The 21,873-nt window shown below is 41.1% G+C and overlaps 1 protein-coding gene across 1 annotated transcript; it reads left to right on the top strand.

Annotated features, from left to right (window-relative positions):
• Window positions 1-2,187: 2,187 nt before the first annotated feature.
• On the top strand, window positions 2,188-19,336 carry LOC115138233 (WD repeat-containing protein 20). The gene is made up of 4 exons (XM_029674884.2): window positions 2,188-2,493; window positions 13,126-13,308; window positions 13,518-14,828; window positions 18,416-19,336. Exons 1-4 carry the CDS (start codon window positions 2,245-2,247, stop codon window positions 18,464-18,466), a joined length of 1,794 nt encoding a protein of 597 aa, XP_029530744.1. The 5' UTR covers window positions 2,188-2,244; the 3' UTR covers window positions 18,467-19,336.
• Window positions 19,337-21,873: the final 2,537 nt, after the last annotated feature.

Genomic DNA, 21,873 nt, shown 5'->3' with positions numbered 1-21,873 from the left:
TGAGAGGACATAGTGCTTTCGGGATGCATTCAGACACCTTGACTTTTTCCACATTTTGTTATTCTAAAATGTATTAAATTGTTTTTTTCCTCATCAATCTACACACAATACCCCATAATGCGAAGAAAAAACTGTTTCAACATCTAGTGAAAAGCCTTCCTTCTTCAATGAGGTTTAATGGTGGTTGGCATCCAATAAATGTGGCATTGCCGCCACCTACTAGACTGAAGTACAACTCCTTTATACTTGGCATGGGGTAGGACAAAATAGATTCAAATAGTGGAGTAGGGTGGTGTTATTTTTGTATTATTTAAAAAAATGTGTTCGTATAGTGTTAGATGGTAGAGTATTTATTTGTTCAAGCAAACAACCTGGAAGGATGGGACACCACCACTTACCATATCCTGTAACTCTTCTGATGTCAAGTCTCACACGCCCAAATACCTTTCTGCAGCTGCCACCACAACCTCCATTTTCTGTGACTTATGTTCCATCCCTGCAGTACAGTTGATAACCATTATTATAAATGCTAAAAATCCAATCTTACTGAAACATATATCACTTGTTGGTTTATCCTTCTGTACTGGTACAGGTATACTCACACCAATCCTCTCAGGATCCCTCCCTTTGACCCATCTTCCTCTACTTTCTTGACTGCCTCAGCATATGACAAAATCTACACTACTGTAACCCTGGAAACCTCAACCTGTCTCTCTCGCTCCATGGGCACCCCTACAATTAACCCATACCACTACTTTCCCCAATGCTACACATTTCTTTGTCTCATGTCCTTCTGCACACTTCTCACACCTAGGAATCTCCCTCCTACACACTGCTCATACCGGATAACTTATATATCCTAACATCACTTTGTTGGGCAAAGACTCAACATCAAAACTCAAAAGAACAGACAATAATTTCTGTTTCACCACTCACGCCGCCCTCACCAAACAACGAGCATCACAAACACCGGGATCTTCCCCTTCAGTTGTTCAATGTTTACATTTACTGCTACTCCAGTAATCACTCCTTTCAATGGCACCCTTTTCTTGAGAGCAAAACAATTCACATTTCTTGCCCCCATTCGTATAACGAGCCTTCTCCCTCTGACCAGCAGAAACAAACAATTATCACAAAACCACTTCTGGTTACCCTCACCAATTCCACAGCACCCAACTCTGTTTCACAAACCCTGAAACCACAAATAGATCAGCCAAAAGGCAACGGTCCACTTTTTCCAAAAGCTTCACTGCTACTGTCACAGACTCATCTTTATCCTGACCCTTGGTGCAAGACTTGGACTCAGAACTTCACCACACCTACCACCTCTGATACATCGACCTCATTCACTTCCATTCATCCTCTTCAGCTAATTCTGCTTACACTTTCTACCATTCTTCTTTAACAGACCATCCCCCTTTTGGTTGCAATTTTTAACCGACTCAAGCTCACCCTCTTTCTCTCTTAAACCTTCTCTGCCTTTCTTTTTCCCTCTATTCCTCCTCCATATTCCACCCTGGACTTCTCCTGACATATATCTTATTCTTGCCTTCTCAAGGGACGCCATTTAACCTGAACCCGAGATGTTCAACGAGCAGGTGTCCACATACTTTTAGTCATGTAGTGTATATGTTTTTTTAAAAGTTGGTTTCTTAGTGTTCATAGCAATGGTTATCCACTGTACTGCAGAGATGGAACGTAGGTCACAGAAAATAGATGTGGTGGCAGCAGAGAAGTATTTGGGGGTACGAGATTTAACTTCAGAAGAGTTACAGGGTGTGTTGGGTGGTATAGTGTCCCGTCCTCGCAGGTTGTTGACCAGGGGTAGGATTAGAAAGGGTTAAAGTAATAGAATAAGGTGGTGGGTTTAGTGTAGAGTGTAGGGTTAGTTGGTAGGGTATGTCAAAATATATTTCATTTTTTATTTTCCCGTTTCCCCTTTTCACATGTTGTATCACAAAGTGTAATGGATGTATACCATATTTCAATTAGGGCATATACAACATATTGGATGCCAACAGCCGTTAAACTCCACCGAAGAAGAACGTGTATTTTACCAAGGTGGGAAATATGTGGGCTGCCAGTGTTAGAACGTATCACGTTTTTGAGGTGGTTTCTTCTTCTCCTGTCCTACATTCGAATAGGTCTACTTGCGCGAGTCGACACTACTTTTACCTATGAACGGGCATGCGCACGTTTCATGTGTAAAATCCGGATTTGAGGAAGGATGAATGTAATTCAAAGATGGCGGCGGAGGGAGGAGGGAAGGAGATTAACGAAATTAAAACTCAATTCACTACACGGGAAGGCGTCTATAAACTCCTCACTCATTCCGAATATAGCCGCCCCAATAGGGTGCCTTTCAATTCCCAGGGTTCGAACCCTGTCAAAGTTTCATTTGTCAACGTCAATGACCAGTCTGGTAACGGCGACCGAATATGTTTCAATGTGGGCCGGGAGCTGTACTTCTACATCTACAAAGGCGTTAGAAAGGTAGCTAAACATTATGCTAACAGTTTTATTTATAATTTGTATGTCTTAATTGATGACAACAGGTCAGTGTTGTCCAGTTTGCCTGGTGTATGACAAATGCACAGTAACGTTACTGTGTCCTAGCTAGCACCACCAGTCTAAGTAAGTGTTGTGGTAACGTTATGCACCGCGAGCTAGCCAGCAAACTAACTCTAATCTGACAGTCAGTTAACCGGTAACAGCTATCTACGGACATTTGACAAGAATCCCAATATTGGCAATTAATGTGACCTCCACTGTACTTCAATTTAATTGCTTGGGTCATGACGTAGCTATAGTGCACGGATGCTCTGCTTCTGTTGTGACATAGGCGAGCTAGTTAGGCTACGCAAAGTATTGAGGTGTAAAGTTACCTACACGAAATAACTCCTTTCACAATAATGATGGAGTCAACAAGGTATTGTTGAGAATTAATTAGCACAATAACTTGCAAATTCACATGTATATAATGATGTTCTATGACTGACCACATACCACTCATCAGTCTATTCTTGTTCTGAGAAATGAAAGCTATTCCATGTGAGAAATTGCCAAGAAACTGAAGATCTCGTACAATGCTGTGTACTACTCCCTTAACAGGACAGCACAAACCGGCTCTAACCAGAATGGAAACTGAGCAAGAGGACAAGTCCGTTTGAGTGTCTAGTTTGAAAAACATACACTTCACAAGTCCTCAACTGGCAGCTTCATTAAGTAATACCCGCAAAACACCAATCTCAAAGTCAACAGTGAAGAGGTGACTCTGGGATGCTGGCCTTCTAGGCAGAGTTCCCCTCTCCAGTCTCTGTGTTATTTTGCCCATCTTAATCTTTTCTTTTTATTGGCCAGTCTGAGATATGGCTTACTCTTTGCAACTCTGTCTAGAATGCCAGCATCCCGGAGTCACATCTACTATTTAATGAAGCTACCAGTTGAGGACTTTTTAAGGTGTCTGTTTCTCAAACTAAACACTGAAATGTACTTGTCCTCTTGCTCAGTTGTGCAATGTGGCCTCCCACTCTCTATTCTGGTTAGAACCAGTTTGCGCTGTTCTGTAAAGGGAGCGTTGAACACAGTGTTGTACGAGATCTTCAGTTTCTTGGCAATTTCTCGCATGGAATAGCTTTCATTTCTCAGAACAAGAATAGACTGACGAGTTTCAGAAGAAGGTTCTTTGTTTCTGGCCATTTTGAGTCTGTAATCGAACCCACAAATGCTGATGCTCCAGATACTGAACTGGTCTAAAGAAGGCCAGTTTTATTTGCTTCTTTAATCAGAACAACAGTTCTCAGCTGTGCTAACATAATTACAAAAGGTTTTCTAATGATCAATTAGCCCTTTAAAATGATAAACTTTGATTAGCTAACACATTTACATTTAAGTCATTTAGCAGACGCTCTTATCCAGAGCGACTTACAAATTGGACACAACTTGCCATTAGAACACAGGAGTGATGGTTGCTGCAATTTTTTTTATTTATTATTTATTTATTTTTTACCTTTATTTTACTAGGCAAGTCAGTTAAGAACAAATTCTTATTTTCAATGACGGCCTAGGAACAGTGGGTTAACTGCCTGTTCAGGGGCAGAACGGCAGATTTTGTACCTTGTCAGCTCGGGGATTTGAACTTGCAACCTTTCGGTTACTAGTCCAATGCTCTAACCACTAGGCTACCCTACCCTGGGCCTCTGCACGCCTTTGTAGATATTCTATTAAAAAGAAAATCAGCTGTTTCCAGCTACAATAGTCATTTACAACATTAACAATGTCTACAACGTATTTCTGTTCAATTTGATGTTATTTTAATGGACAAAAACTGTGCTTTTCATTCAAAAACAAAGACATTTCTAAGTGACCCCAAACTTTTGAACGGTAGTGTATGTTATGGTTCACACTTAGTTTTCCTTATCTCCACCGTGGAATGCCCATTGTTGATCCTCTCGGCTGACTTGGTCTTCTTGATCCATCCACCTATCTTCTTTGTTAGTCAGTCCTGACGCCTTCATCCCGTAGTTGTTAATGGTAATTTAATATGACTGAAGATGCAGAATTTTATGCCAGGCCCCTTCTAATAGGGTATAACAGACTCGTTAGAACTTTGACCACACAACCTCTAGATGGACTACATGCCTCGATCATGATGGACTCTACCTGTACATGCCTTTAGATGGACTCTACCTCTATCAAGTGAAAACTGTAATGTTTCCTCAAAACAAAGGTTGTAAAAGTATGCTAGCCATTTATCGAATAAATCATACCTAGTTTGATGTTTCTGTGACAAACAGTGAATTAGTTATTGATTTCTACAGCTTTAAATTGCATTTTAAAGATATGTATTTTCATCAAATCAAAACTGGATTTTTAAAATTCAAAACAAAGGTTTTAAAAGTATGCTAGACATTTATAGAATAAACCATATCTATTTTTATGTTTCTGTGACAATCAATTAATTTGTTAGTGATTTTATCATTTTAAAATGCTTTTGACTAATGTCTGTTGAATGTCCGAATTAGAGGTCGACCGATTAATCGGAATGGCCGATGTTATGAAAACTTGAAATCTGCAATTTTGGACACCAATCATGGCCGATTACATCGTACTCCACGAGGAGACTGCGTGGCAGGCTTGACTACCTGTTATGCGAGTGCAGCAAGGCACCAAGGTAAGGTGCTAGCTAGCATTACATTTATCTTATAAAAAACAATCGATCTTAACATAATCACTAGTTAAGTACACATGGTTAATGATATTACTAGTTTATCTAGCTTGTTGCATGTAATCGATGCGGTGCCTGTTAATTTATCATTGAATCATAGCCTACTTTGCCAAACGGGTGATGATTTAGCAAGCGCATTCGCAAAAAAAGCACCGTCGTTGCACCAATGTGTATCTAAACATCAACGCCTTTCTTAAAATCAATACACAAGTATATATTTTTAAACCTGCATATTTAGTTAATATTGCCTGCTAACATTAATTTCTTTTAACTAGGGAAATTGTGTCACTTCTCTTGCGTTCTGTGCAACAGAGTCAGGGTATATGCAGCAGTTTGGGCCGCCTGGCTCGTTGCGAACTGTTTGAAGATTATTTCTTCCTAACAAAGACAAGCCATCTTCGCCAAACGGGGGATGATTTAACAGAAGCGCGTTGGCGAAAAAATCACAATCGTTGCATGAATGTACCTTACCATAAACATCAATGCTTTTCTTAAAATCAATACACAGAAGTACATATTTTTAAACCTGCATATTTAGTTAAAAGAGAACCAGGTTAGCAGGCAATATTAAACTAGGGAAATTGTAACTTCTCTTGCGTTCATTGCACGCAGAGTCAGGGTATATGCAACAGTGTGGGCCGCCTGGCTTGTTGCGAACTAATTTTCCAGAATTTTATGTAATTATGACATTACATTGAAGGTTGTGCAATGTAACAGGAATATTTAGACTTATGGGTGCCACCCGTTAAATAAAATACGAAACGGTTCCCATATTTCGCAGCTTTTGTGGAGCGATGGGTAACAATGCTTCGAGGGTGGCTGTTGTCGATGTGTTCCTGGGTCGAGCCCAGGTAGGGGCGAGGAGAGGGACGGAAGCTATACTGTTATACTGGCAATACTAAAGTGCCTATAAGAACATCCAATAGTCAAAGGTATATGAAATACAAATGGTATAGAGAGAAATAGTCCTATAATAACTACAACCTAAAACTTCTTACATGGGAATATTGAAGACTCATGTTAAAAGGAACCACCAGCTTTCATATGTTCTCATGTTCTGAGCAAGGAACTTAAACGTTAGTTTTTTTACATGGCACATATTGCACTTTTACTTTCTTCTCCATCACTTTGTTTTTGTATTATTTAAACCAAATTGAACATGTCATTATTTATTTTGAGGCAACATTTATTTTATTGATGTATTATATTAAGTTAAAACAATTGTTCATTGTTCATTCAGTATTGTTGTAATTGTCATTATTACAAATAAGTAAATAAGAAAATTGGCCGATTAATAGGTATCGGCTTTTTTGGTCCTCCAATAATCAGTATCGGCATTGAAAAATCATAATCGGTCGACATCTAGTCCAAATGTGTGAATATAAAACCAACTTTACCTCTGAATTTCTAGTGCATGGTTTTGCATTGTTACCTCCAATTTCTCCATGAAATTAAGCGTTGATTAAGAGTTTTTTTTTAAATGAACCCCAACTCATTAGATAATAATAATATAATTTCAAAACGTTAACCCATCCATAAACCCTTACATGTACCTACAGTGGGGCAAAAAAGTATTTAGTCAGCCACCAATTGTGCAAGTTCTCCCACTTAAAAAGATGAGAGGTCTGTCATTTTCATCATAGGTACACTTCAACTATGACAGACAAAATGAGGAAAAAAAAAATCCAGAAAATCACATTGTGGGATTTTTAATGAATTTATTTGCAAATTATGGTGGAAAATGAAGTATTTGGTCAATAGCAAAAGTGTATCCCAATACTTTGTTATATACCCTTTGTTGGCAATGACAGAGGTCAAATGATTTCTGTAAGTCTTCACAAGGTTTTCACACACTGTTGCTGGTATTTGGCCCATTCCTCCATGCAGATCTCTAGAGCAGTGATGTTTTGGGGCTGTTGCTGGGCAACACAGACTTTCAACTCCCTCCAAAGATTTTCTATGGGCTAGAGATCTGGAGACTGGCTAGGCCACTCCAGGACCTTGAAATGCTTCTTACGAAGCCACTCCGTTTCCCGGGTAGTGTGTTTGGGATCATTGTCATGCTGAAAGACTGAGCCACGTTTCATCTTCAATGCCCTTGCTGATGGAAGGAGGTTTTCACTCAAAATCTCACGATACATGGCCCCATTCATTCTTTCCTTTACACGGATCAGTCGTTCTGGTCCCTTTGGAGAAAAACAGCCCCAAAGCATGATGTTTGCACCCCCATGCTTCACAGTAGGTATGGTGTTCTTTGGATGCAACTCAGCATTCTTTGTCCTCCAAACACGACGAGTTGAGTTTTTACCAAAAAGTTATATTTAGGGTTATCTGACCATATGACATTCTCCCAATCTTCTTCTGGATCATCCAAATGCTCTCTAGCAAACTTCAGACGGGCCTGGACATGTACTGGCTTAACCTGTTACTCCTACCCCCTACTTTTTCGAACATTCTGTTAAAAATCGCCCAACATTTCAGCGCCCTGCTACTCATGCCAGGAATATAGTATATGCATATGATTAGTATGTGTGGATAGAAAACACTCAGACGTTTATCAAACTGGTTAAATCACGGCTGTGACTATAACAGAACGTGCGTTTCATCGAAAAGTGCAGGAAAATCTGATCACTGAAAATGGGAAAATATATCCATGCGCCACTTGAACCCATTGTTAAACGTGAACCACATTAAATGGGGCCGAGGTTACCTACAGCTTCCACACGATGTCAACAGTCTTGTCATTTGCCTACGATTTGTTTCTTGGTCAAACGGACACGAGGCAGCGCCTTTCTTCCGGTCTCCGACCGGATATTTTGGTTGAGATTTACCCGGACATTATTTCCAGACGTACAGCTATAGAATATACATCGCCTCGTGATCAATTTGATCGCGTATTAACGTTTACTAATACCTAAAGTTGCATTACAAAAGTATTTCGAAGTGTTTTGTGAAAGTTTATCGTCGACTTTTTAAATTAAAAAAAATGACTTTACGTTATAAAACGCTATTTTTTTCCTTGATCACAGTCTTCATAGATCGATATCTAGGCTATATATGGACCGATTTAATCGAAAAAAAGACCCAATAGTGATGTTTATGGGACATCTAGGAGTGCCAACAAAGAAGATTGTCAAAGGTAATGAATGTTTTATATTTTATTTGTGCGTTTTGTGTAGCGCCGACTATGCTAATTATTTTGTTTACGTCCCCTGCGGGTCTTTTGGGGTGTTACATGCTATCAGATAATAGCTTCTCATGCTTTCGCCGAAAAGCATTTAAAAAATCTGACTTGTTGCCTGGATTCACAACGAGTGTAGCTTTAATTCAGTACCCTGCATGTGTATTTTAATGAACGTTTGAGTTTTAACGAGTGCTATTAGCATTTAGCGTAGCGCATTTGCATTTCCAGATGTCTAGATGGGACGCCTGCGTGTCTGATAGGAGCAAGAGGTTAAGCAGGGGGACACGTCTGGCACTGCAGGATTTGAGTCCCTGGCGGCGTAGTGTGTTACTGATGGTAGGCTTTGTTACTTTGGTCCCAGCTCTCTGCAGGTCATTCACTAGGTCCCCCCGTGTGGTTCTGGGATTTTTGCTCACTGTTCTTGTGATAATTTTGACCCCACGGGGTGAGATCTTGCGTGGAGCCCCAGATCGAGGGAGATTATCAGTGGTCTTGTATGTCTTCCATTTCCTAATAATTGCTCCCACAGTTGATTTCTTCAAACCAAGCTGCTTACCTATTGCAGATTCAGTCTTCCCAGCCTGGTGCAGTCTACAATTTTGTTTCTGGTGTCCTTTGACAGCTCTTTGGTCTTGGCCATAGTGGAGTTTGGAGTGTGACTGTTTGAGGTTGTGGACAGGTGTCTTTCATACTGATAATAAGTTCAAACAGGTGCCATTAATACAGGTAACGAGTGGAGGACAGAGGAGCTTCTTAAAGAAGTTACAGGTCTGTAAGAGCCAGAAATCTTGCTTGTTTGTAGGTGACCAAATACTTATTTCCACCAAATAAATTCATTAAAAATCCTCAAATCTGATTTTCTGGATTTTTTTTCCTCATTTTGTCTTTCATAGTTTTAGTGATAAATTACAGGCCTCTCATATTTTTAAGTGGGAGAACTTGCACAATTGGTGGCTGACTAAATACTTTTTTGTCCCACTGTATGTTTTCCTTCTGTTGCGTGCCTTTATTTGTTTGCTGAATTCATACTTTTTAATAAAACGTTAATCAAATACAACCACCAATTTTTACATTCAAGCATTTGAGTAACGAGTCGGCGGGTCATAAAAACCTTTGACTCATGGAGTTAAGCTACTTGGCAAGGTTTTGCATTGACTTTGATGTGTCAGTGTGGTTACACTGATGGTCAAGTAGGAAGTTCTGCCTAGAGTTCTATCAGAGAGAGGCAGCTTAGTGTCACTCTCTAGTTGTGGACATGACAGGTTGATAATGCAGGGCTACAGGTGCTTGATCCTTATTTCCTCAGTGTGGCCTAGCAAAAAAAATCTAGTCATTTCTTTCAAGTGTGTAAACAGATCTAAACATCTACATTATTCACTCAGACCCTTAAGGTGCATAACTACCAAAGGTTGTACTTTTCTGACATTAACACACTAAGATATACTATATGCCTATGGTTGGAATAGGCATATGCCACAACAGCTGAGCAGACTGGAAACATGAGAAATGGCCACTTCAAATCTTTCCACTCTGTCTGTCGATGGAGTGAACCATTAACTAGTGTGACTGTTGTAGTGCTTGTTCGTTAACTGTGCCCATGGGGCATTTAGAATAAAACACAAACCTAAGAGGCTAGAGTTGCATTCCCTGGTCTGATTGTCTCAATATGACAAAAATTGGGGTTTGGATGCGTCAAAGTTATCTGATTGTAAGTCTTGTTACTGTAACCCTATTTTGAGTTCACTTTTCCTGCAGGGCTTCTGGATAGAACTCTTGTTCATAACACTCAACAGCAGCAATCCCCCTGTGACACTGTTTATTGTCACGTAGGCCTAATATCAGTCTTTGATGCCCTCTGATTTTAAGACTTGATTATACTGTAATGCTCATTAAAACCTATCAACTTCAAAGACCGTTTGAAAAAAGCTTTTGGTGGCTTTATGAGCGCACTACTCATGTCTTTCATTGCTTTTGCATGCCACCGTTGATGCTTTGGTCAAGAGCCAAAAACATGCAACATTGAAAAGGTTACTGCTCCAATCTTAACTTCTTATGGATGAAATCCCGTTAACGGGATCGATTTGACAACAGCCAGTGAAAGTGCAGGGCGCCAAATTCAAACAAATCTCACAATTAAAATTCACCATTTTAAAGATAAACTTGTTGTTAATCCCACCATAGTGTCCGATTTCAAAAAGGCTTTACGACGAAAGCATACCATGTGATTGTTAGGTCAGCACCTAGTCACAGAAAAACAGCCATCTTTCCAGCCAAAGAGTCACAAGAAGCAGAAAAAGAGAAAATGAATCGCTAACCTTTGATCTTCATCAGATGACACTCATAGGACTTCATATTACACAATACATGTACGTTTTGTTAGATAAAGTCCATATTTATAACCAAAAATTTCAGTTTACATTGGCGCGTTATGTTCAGTAATGCTTCCAAATGATTTTGCAGAGAGCCACATCAATTATTTATTTATACCCCTTTTTCTCCCCAATTTTGTGGTATCCAATTGTTTAGTAGCTACTATCTTGTCTCATCGCTACAACTCCCGTACGGGCTCGGGAGAGACGAAGGTTGAAAGTCATGCGTCCGATACACAGCCCAACCAAGCCGCACTGCTTCTTAACACTGCGCCATCCAACCCGGAAGCCAGCCGCACCAATGTGTCGGAGGAAACACCGTGCACCTGGCAACCTTGGTTAGCGCTCACTGCGCCCGGCCCGCCACAGGATTCGCTGGTGCGCGATGAGACAAGGATTTCCCTACCGGCCAAACCCTCCCTAACCCGGACGACGCTAGGCCAATTGTGCGTCGCCCCACGGACCTCCCGGTCGCGGCCGGTTACAACAGAGCCTGGGCGCGAACCCAGAGTCTCTGGTGGCACAGCTGGCGCTGCAGTACAGCGCCCTTAACCACTGTGCCACCCGGGAGGCCTAGAGCCACATCAATTTACAGAAATACTCATCATAAATGTTGATGAAAATACAAGTGTTATACATGGATTGAAAGATATACTTCTCATTAAATCAACCGCTGTGTCAGATTTCAAAAAAGCTTTACGGAAAAAGCACACCATGCAATAATCTGAGTACAGCTCTGAGACCAAAACAAGCCATACAGATACCCACCATGTTGTGTAGTCAACAAAAGTCAGAAATAGCATTATACATATTCACTACCTTTTGATGATCTTCATCAGAATGCACTCCCAGGAATCCCAGTTCCACAATAAATGTTTTGTTCGATAAAGTCCATTTATGTCCAAATACATCCTTTTTGTTTGCGCGTTTAGTTCACAAATCCAAATTCATGAGGCGCAGGCATACTTAGTCCAGACAGTCAAAAAAGTTATATTACAGTTCGTAGAAACATGTCAAACGATGTATAGAATCAATCTTTAGGATGTTTTTAACATAAGTAACATTCAATAATGTTTCAACCGGACAATTGCTTTGTCTTTCGAAATGCAATGGAACACAGTTTGCTCTCACGGGCGCACGCCTGACTGAGCTCATGGCATTCTGCTAGACACCTGATTGAAACAGTTTTTATTCTCACAGTAGAAGCCTGAAACAAGGTTCTGACATCTAGTGGAAGCCTTAGGAAGTGCAATCGGACCAAATTTCCACTGTATATTGGATTGGCAAAGACTTAACCTACAAACTTCAGATTTCCCACTTCCTGGTTGGATTTTTTCTCAGGTTTTTGCCTGCCATATGAGTTATGTTATACCCAGACATTATTCTAACAGTTTTAGAAACTCCAGAGTGTTTTCTGTCCAAATCTACTAATAATTTGCATATCTTAGCTTCTGGGCACCTTAGGTGAAGGTGAAATGTGTACTTACATTCTGAAATCTTGCTCTGATTTATTATCCAAAGGGTCCCGGACATAACATGAAGTGTCATTTTGTTAGATAAAATCCATTTTCATATCCTAAATAGGTCCATATAGCATGCACGATCGATTTTGTATCTCCACTCATTCAATTTGCAAAGAAAGGAATCTGTGAAAATCAGTATTCCTCAGAGATCCTAGAACGTAACCAGACTTCATTATATCACTAGTGGTGTAGTATAGCCTAACAACACCATATTTGGTCAGAGTGCGACGCCTTCATGGCACACTGATGAGTGGTCTTCACTTGAACGACTCTAACTTTGTCAAATAAGCACCAATCAGGGTGGACTTTATGGGAGTATCCGGGAACCCTGTATCTGTCGTAAAATGTTTCTGCTAACATTGTGCGACAGGATATTCAGAGTTATGAAGTTATGAAAACGGATCGTTTTGCAAATGTTGAACTTATAATATGTCTACTAATACTGGAAAAGCTAAATCAAAGTCCAAGTATACAGTTTTGACGATATTCTGCCATCTTGTGGACACTATCGGAATTACAACCAGAGTGACGGCTAGCACTGGGACCTTTCTCTTTCATTTCAGAGATGGTGGTAGAAAAAAGCTGTTTGTTTTTTTTCTTTGTATATTCATCTACCAGATCTATTGTGTTATATTCTCCTACATTCAATTCACATTTCCACAAACTTCAAAGTGTTTCCTTTCAAATGGTACCAAGAATATGCATATCCTTGCTTCAGGGCCTGAGCTACAGGCATTTAGATTTAGTATGTAATTTTAGGCGAAAACTTAGATAGCCCCCTTTTTTCAATTAACTCACTTATCTTGTATGCTTATCTTTCAGGCTGCTGATCTGAGCAAACCTATCGACAAGAGGATATACAAAGGAACACAGCCCACATGTCACGACTTCAACCACCTCACGGCCACGGCGGAGAGCGTCTCCCTGTTGGTGGGCTTCTCGGCTGGCCAAGTGCAGCTCATCGACCCAATCAAGAAGGAGACCAGCAAGCTCTTCAATGAGGAAGTAAGTCGGGACGGAAAGTAAAAAAGAAAATAAAGCAAAAGTAAAAAAAGTAGAGAAAAAAAAGTAGAGATGGAAATTACATTGGAACTAGCCTCAAATGTTATGTTTTTGACATATAACGCAATGAATGCCATTGTTGCTTACAATTGAAATGTAACATTTGTGCCTTCTCTCCCTCCTCACTTTCTATCCCAAACCGCTTTCCCCAGAGACTAATAGACAAATCCAGAGTAACTTGTGTAAAATGGGTGCCAGGCTCGGAGAGTCTGTTCCTAGTCACTCATTCTAGTGGAAACATGTACTTGTACAACATGGAGCACACGTGTGGCACCACGGCACCTCACTACCTGTTGCTCAAACAGGGTGAGAACTACTCAGTGCACACTTGTAAGAGCAAGTCCATGCGCAACCCCTTGCTCAAATGGACGGTGGGCGAGGGAGCCCTTAACGAGTTTTCTTTCTCACCTGACGGGAAGTTCCTGGCTTGTGTGAGCCAGGACGGCTTCCTTCGGGTCTTCAACTTTGATGCGGTGGAGCTGCACGGGACCATGAAAAGCTACTTTGGGGGTCTGCTGTGTGTGTGCTGGAGTCCAGACGGAAGGTACATTGTCACGGGGGGCGAGGATGATCTGGTGACCGTGTGGTCGTTTTTGGACTGCCGGGTTATTGCACGCGGTCACGGACACAAGTCGTGGGTGAGTGTGGTGGCGTTTGACCATTACACAACCAGTGTGGAGGATGCGGACCCTATGGAGTTCAGCGGCAGTGACGAGGACTTCCAGGACCAGATCCACTTCGGTCGCGACCGGGCCAACAGCTCGCAGTCCCGACTCTCTAAACGCAACTCCACGGACAGTCGGCCGGTACAGGTCACATACAGGTTTGGTTCAGTGGGCCAGGACACTCAACTCTGCTTGTGGGACCTCACAGAAGATATCCTTTTCCCCCACCTCCCGCTTTCCCGGACAAGAACGCACACCAATGTGATGAATGCTACCAGCCCCCCGGCGGGAGGGGACGTGGCTGTGGGAGGCGGGGTAGGTGGTGGCATAGAGAGTATTAACCCTAGCACTAACGGCACCAACACCCCTGGTAACCCCCTCCCTACTCCCCTGCCACGCTCCAACAGCTTACCGCACTCTGCAGCTATGACCGCCAACAGCAAGAGTAGCGTCATGGACAACACTATTGCCGCAGGCGTAAGCAAGTTTGCCACACTCTCCATTCACGATCGCAAAGAGCGGCACCACGAGAAGGACCACAAATGGAACCACAGCATGGGCCACATTATCAGCAAGAGCAGTGACAAGCTCAACATGCTCACCAAAACCAAAACAGACCCTGCAAAGACACTGGGTACGCTGCTCTGTCCCCGCATGGAAGACATACCCTTACTAGAGCCCCTCATCTGTAAAAAAATAGCACATGAGAGACTGACTGTCTTAATATTTCTTGAAGACTGTATAGTGACAGCTTGTCAGGAGGGATTTATTTGCACATGGGCAAGGCCTGGCAAAGTGGTAAGTTCTTTGAATAGAAATTAAGTTCTGCTAAATTCCTGTGCATTTCTTTGTAGTCTAAATTGCAAGGATCCATTTAGAAAAGTTAGTATTATTGTGGACATTTTAGACAGCATTGTGACATTACCTACTGTAGATGAGTATGGGAATCTCTTGCACTTGCAGTGTTACATCTCAAACTGTCTGCATGTACACTTCCCTACATATTTATTTGGACAGTCAATCTAAAATGTTTAATTTGGCTCTATACTCAGCATTTTTTATTTGAGATCAAATGTTTTATATGAAGCTACAGTACAGAATGTCACCTTTTATTTGAGGGTGTTTTCATGCATATCTATTTTACCATTTAGAAATTAAAGCATTTATGTATCTAGTCACCCAACTTTTAAGGTGTCAAGTATTTGGACATATTCACTTAGTGTATTAAAATTTGTCAAAAGTATAGTAGTTGGTCACATATTTCTAGCACTCAATGACTCCATCAAGCTTGTGACTCTACAAACCTGTTGGATGCATTTGTAGTTTGTTTTGGATTTTGCTTGCCTAATAGAAATGAATGGTAAATAATGTGTAGTCATTTTGTCAGTTTTATTTTAAATAAGAATACTTCTACATTAATGTGGATAATCATGAATATATTGTGAATAATGATGAGTGAGAAAGTTGGAGGCATAAATGTCATTCCCCCCCAAAATGCTAACCTCTCCTGTTATTGGTAATGGTGACAGGTGAGCATGTTTTTGGGGCATGATCTTTGCATCTAACTTAATCACCCATCATTATTCATGATTCATTCATGATTGTCTGTAATCATTTTAGCATCCACATTTATGTATTTAATTTTTTATTTGACCTTTATTTAACTAGGCAGGTCGGTTGAGAACAAATTCTTATTTACAATGGCGGCCAAACCCTAACCCCGGACGATGCAGGGCCAATTGTGCGCCGCCCTATGGGACTCCCAATCACGGCCTGTTGTGATACAGCCTGGAATCGAACCAGGGGCAGTAGTTATGCCTCTAGCACTGAGATGCAAGTGCCTTAGACAGCTGCTCCACTCGGAAGCCCCAAATGTAGAAGTGTTCAGAACATACAGTGCCTTGCGAAAGTATTCGGCCCCCTTGAACTTTGCGACCTTTTGCCACATTTCAGGCTTCAAACATAAAGATATAAAACTGTATTTTTTTGTGAAGAATCAACAACAAGTGGGACACAATCATGAAGTGGAACGACATTTATTGGATATTTCAAACTTTTTTAACAAATCAAAAACTGAAAAATTGGGCGTGCAAAATTATTCAGCCCCCTTAAGTTAATACTTTGTAGCGCCACCTTTTGCTGCGATTACAGCTGTAAGTCGCTTGGGGTATGTCTCTATCAGTTTTGCACATCGAGAGACTGAAATTTTTTTCCCATTCCTCCTTGCAAAACAGCTCGAGCTCAGTGAGGTTGGATGGAGAGCATTTGTGAACAGCAGTTTTCAGTTCTTTCCACAGATTCTCGATTGGATTCAGGTCTGGACTTTGACTTGGCCATTCTAACACCTGGATATGTTTATTTTTGAACCATTCCATTGTAGATTTTGATTTATGTTTTGGATCATTGTCTTGTTGGAAGACAAATCTCCGTCCCAGTCTCAGGTCTTTTGCAGACTCCATCAGGTTTTCTTCCAGAATGGTCCTGTATTTGGCTCCATCCATCTTCCCATCAATTTGAACCATCTTCCCTGTCCCTGCTGAAGAAAAGCAGGCCCAAACCATGATGCTGCCACCACCATGTTTGACAGTGGGAATGGTGTGTTCAGGGTGATGAGCTGTGTTGCTTTTACGCCAAACATAACGTTTTGCATTGTTGCCAAAAAGTTCAATTTTGGTTTCATCTGACCAGAGCACCTTCTTCCACATGTTTGGTGTGTCTCCCAGGTGGCTTGTGGCAAACTTTAAACAACACTTTTTATGGATATCTTTAAGAAATGGCTTTCTTCTTGCCACTCTTCCATAAAGGCCAGATTTGTGCAATATACGACTGATTGTTGTCCTATGGACAGAGTCTCCCACCTCAGCTGTAGATCTCTGCAGTTCATCCAGAGTGATCATGGGCCTCTTGGCTGCATCTCTGATCAGTCTTCTCCTTGTATGAGCTGTAAGTTTAGAGGGACGGCCAGGTCTTGGTAGATTTGCAGTGGTCTGATACTCCTTCCATTTCAATATTATCGCTTGCACAGTGCTCCTTGGGATGTTTAAAGCTTGGGAAATCTTTTTGTATCCAAATCCGGCTTTAAACTTCTTCACAACAGTATCTCGGACCTGCCTGGTGTGTTCCTTGTTCTTCATGATGCTCTCTGCGCTTTTAACGGACCTCTGAGACTATCACAGTGCAGGTGCATTTATACGGAGACTTGATTACACACAGGTGGATTGTATTTATCATCATTAGTCATTTAGGTCAACATTGGATCATTCAGAGATCCTCACTGAACTTCTGGAGAGAGTTTGCTGCACTGAAAGTAAAGGGGCTGAATAATTTTTGCACGCCCAATTTTTCAGTTTTTGATTTGTTAAAGTTTGGAATATCCATATCCGTTCATGATTGTGTCCCACTTGTTGTTGATTCTTCACAAATAAATACAGTTTTATATCTTTATGTTTGAAGCCTGAAATGTGGCAAAAGGTCGCAAAGTTCAAGGGGGCCGAATACTTTCGCAAGGCACTGTATTCTATTCTTATTTACTGTAAGGGACTCCAAAATGACACTACATTTTTTACCATTAATTTCAACATAATCTGAAACATAACCAAAACCTAACTGCAAATGCATCCAATACTTTAAAAAAAATGCAAGCTTGATGTAGTCACTGTTCTAGGAATATGGCACAAAATACTAAACTTGACTAAATTTAAGTGAATTTGTCTTAATACTTATTACACCTTAAAATGGGTGTGCTGGATACAATGAAGTGCATTCATTTCTAAATGGTAAAAACTAATATGAAAATACCCTCAAATAAAATGTGACATGCTGTACTGTAGCCTCATATAAAACATTTGATCTCAAATCCAAAATGCTGGAGTATAGAGCCAAATGAAACATTCTAGCTTCACTTTCCAAATAAATCAGTAGGGGAGTGGTTTGTGTTCATCTGCCACCCCATGCAAAGCCAATACATTTTCAAAGAAATCAATAATGGTAAGAATCTCGTATGTCAAGTACAATCAAGTCACCTGGTGGATAAGTAAGTGCCCTTAGGTAGCCCTCCTTATCAGTGGAAAGAAGACATTGATCCCAATTGAGTATATTTGTATGCATCGGCTCCATATTAAAACAAACATATTGGAGCATTACCATCCCACAGGGCACCGCAGCATAAATAAGCAAGTCATCTTTACGCTCACCCACAACACTCTCAGATTCTTTATGAGAGGACCTGTTTATTTGCCAAACAGCGTTCTATTAATGCATTACATTCACTGCGTCATCCACTAGCTAACTGCTGTGCACTGGCCATTTTGAAGGCAGGAAGATGGGTGTGCTGAATTTGATGCTTTGTGAACTTTCCCCAATGCAAATCTCCTTTTTCTTTCCAGGGTTTGTCATCCCAAAACCAAGCCAGCTCTCCTAGTGGAACTGTAGTATAGCCCACATTATTTATGCTGCTAACCTGCATCACAGAGCTGTATTGTCAACAGAGCCTGGTGCTGCTTTTCACCCTGCAAAGCACTGCAAGTTTATTTTATTTTTGGTTATCATACACATGGCCTAGATGGTGGAAGTATTCAAATACAGAAATGGAAAGGGTGTGGTGCAGTTTTGGACAGTGGCTCTGTCCTTTTCTGGAATTTTGTAAAATATTTTTTTATCATTTGTCTTCTCTCGCTCATATACGTTAGGCTGTTTTTATGGACTTCGAGCTTGGCTTAGTTGATGAAACCATTCATATTATGCTTGTGTTTAAAAGGATAGTTCACCCAACAACTTTTATCATTCCTGTTTCTTACCTTGCAAGTTGTCCATGGGCCAGGAGTGACTGCCACAAGCTGTCACAGGCTAAAGTTTACTGAATTACACAAAAACAGCAGTGTTCCATAGTGCCCACTATCCATTGTCTAAAAGTTGCACACTAAAATCATGTCCTTCATCTACATTAGCCTTTATGATTTGGAATATGTGCATTGTCAAAGGGTACTACAGTTGCTAAAGTGAAACTATGTTCTTGACCTACCTACACACTATCACATATTTTGGTGTGGCTTGTCTTCCGTTCAGAAGGTGGTTTCGGTCATCGTAGGTGTGGTTTTTGCAGTCAGTCCAGGCTCAGACTGCATTCAAGGTAAGAAAAAGATTAACCAAAATTAAATTAGTGTAAACTATCCCTTTAAGTCCAAGAATGTGGGTATCTAAGGATTTGCTTTCATCCAAAGTATTTTTAATTTACTGAACAAAAATTTAAACGCAACATGTAAAGTGTTGGTTTCATGAACTGAAATAAAAGATCAACGAAAAATGTTCCTTGTGCACAAAAGGCTTATTTCTCTGTTGTGCACACATTGGTTTACATCCCTGTTGGTGAGCATTTCTCTTTGCCAAGATAATCCATCCACCTGACAGGTGTGGAATATCAAGAAGCTGATTAAACCGCATGATCTTTACACAGGTGCACCATGTGCTGGGGACAATAAAAGGCCACTTTAAATGTGCAGTTTTGTCACACAATGCCACAGATATCTCAAGTTTTGAGGTAGTGTACAATTGGCATGCTGACTGCAGGAATGTCCACCAGAGCTGTTGCAAAATAATTGAATGTTAATTTTTCTACCATAAGCTGCCTCCGACGACATTTTAGAGAATTTGGCAGTGCATCCAACCGGCCTCAGAACCGCAGACCATGTGTAACCACACCAGCACAGCACCACATCCAGCTTCTTCACCTGCGGGATCGTCTGATCGTCCCGGATTGACGAAACTGTAGGTTTGCACAACCAAATAATTTCTGCAGAAACGGACTCAGGGAAGCTCATTTGCGTGCTGCTTGTCCTCACCGGGGTCTTGATTGCAGTTCGGTGTCGTAACCGACTTCAGTGGGAAAATGCTCACTTTTGATGTCCACTGGAGAAGTATTTATTATGGATCCCCATTAGCTGCCAAAGCAGCAGCTACTCTTCCTGGGTCCAGCAAAATTAAGGCAGTTTATACAATTTTAAAAACATTACAATACATACACATATTTCACAACACACTATGTTATCGTGTGTATGCATGTGTCTGTGCCAATGTTTGTGTTGCTTCACAGTCCCCGCTGTTCCATAAGGTGATTTAAAAAAATAAAAACATTTAAATGAAATTGTACTGCTTGCGTCAGTTGATGTGGAATAGAGTTCCATGTAGTTATGGCTCTATGTAGTACTGTGTGCCTCCCATAGTCTGTTCTGGACTTGGGGACTGTGAAGAGACCTCTTGTGGTATATGCATGGGTGTCCGAGCTGTGTGCCAGTAGTTTAGACAGACAGCTCGGTGCTCTTCACTGATCAATCCTGGTTTCAACTGTACCGGGCAGATGGCAAACGTATGGTGTCGTGTGGGCGAGCGGTTTGCTGATGTCAATGTTGTGAACAGCTTGCCCCGTGGTGGGGGTATGGGCAGGCATAAGCTACGGTCAACGAACACAATTGCATTTCATCGATGGCAATTTGAATCCACAGAGATACCGTGATGCCATTTTTCGGCCGCCATCACCTCATTTTTCAGCATGATATTGCACGGCTCCATGCCGCAAGGATCTGCAAACAATTCCTGGAAGCTGAAAATGTCCAAGTTCTTCCATACCAGACATGTCACCCATTGACTATATTTTCGTATGCTCTTGATCTTCGTGAACGACAGCGTGTTCCAGTTTAGGCCAATATCGAGCAACTTCTCACAGCCATTGATGAGGAGTGGGACAACATTCAACAGCTTGATCAACTCTGTGATGGAGAAGCAAATGGTCACACCAGTACTGACTGGTTTTCGGATCCACGCCCCTAAACAAAAAAAAATATATATATCTGTGACCATCAGATGCACATCTGTATTGCCAGTCATGAAATCCATAGATTAGGGCATAAAATATATTTCAATTGACTGATTTCCTTTATGAACTGTAATTCAGGCAAGTCTTATTTAAAATATTTTTTATATCTATATTTGTGTTCAGTGTAGACTCCCCTTTGAGAACTTTGCACTGATTTTAATTCGTTTTGTAACTACTGGAACGGAACAAAATACAGAGAGGTTTGAGGGTGGCCTTTATTATCATTACACTAGTGGAAGTTTGATCATTTAAGGAATTAGGGATATTTCTAAAGTAGAAAAAATGTATACTAATATTAAACCCTTGAATATGTAGGTTGCAGGTTTGTACATCCAGATGTACACTATATATACAAAAGTATGTGGACACCCCTTCAGAAATGACTGAATTCTGCTATTTCAGCCACACCCGTTGCTGACCGGTGTATAACATTTCTGCCCTGCTAGAGCTGCCCCGGTCAACTGTAAGTGCTGCTGTTGTGAAGTGGTAGGCCACACAAGCTCACAGAACGGGACCTCTGAAGCGCGTAGAGTGTAAAAATCGTCTGTCCAAGTTACAAACTGCCTCTGGAAGCAACGTCAGCACTAGGACTGTTTTTTTGGGAGCTTCATGAAATGGTTTTCCATGGCCCAACAGCCACACACAAGCCTAAGATCACCATGTGCAATGCCAAGCATCGGCTGGAGTGGTGTAAAGCTCGCCGCCATTGGACTCTGGAGCAGAGGGAATACATTCTCTGGAGTGATGAATCAAGCTTCACCATCTGGCAGTCTGATGGACAGATCTGGCTTTAGCGGATGCCAGCAGAATGCTACCTGCCTGAATGCATAGTGCCAACTGTAAAGTTTTGTGGATGAGGAATAATGGTCTGGGGCTATTTTTCATAGTTCGGGCTCGGCCCCTTAGTCCAGTGAAGGGAAATCTTAACACACCAAGCATACAATGACATTCTAGACGATTCTATGCTTCCAACCT

The sequence above is a fragment of the Oncorhynchus nerka genome, linkage group LG12 (assembly GCF_034236695.1).
Source record: "Oncorhynchus nerka isolate Pitt River linkage group LG12, Oner_Uvic_2.0, whole genome shotgun sequence".
NCBI classification, from domain to species: domain Eukaryota; kingdom Metazoa; phylum Chordata; class Actinopteri; order Salmoniformes; family Salmonidae; genus Oncorhynchus; species Oncorhynchus nerka.
Note: the sequence above shows the minus strand (reverse complement) of the source record. Positions and strands in the feature narration are given on the sequence as shown.

Bases quoted from the DNA above. Each gene is read 5' to 3' on its own strand.
- LOC115138233 (XM_029674884.2), top strand. From the start codon at position 2,245: ATGGCGGCGGAGGGAGGAGGGAAGGAGATTAACGAAATTAAAACTCAA. The intron at 13,309-13,517 runs GTAAGTCGGGAC...CGCTTTCCCCAG, and splicing joins GCAAGCTCTTCAATGAGGAA to AGACTAATAGACAAATCCAG. The intron at 14,829-18,415 runs GTAAGTTCTTTG...TTTTCTTTCCAG, and splicing joins GGGCAAGGCCTGGCAAAGTG to GGTTTGTCATCCCAAAACCA.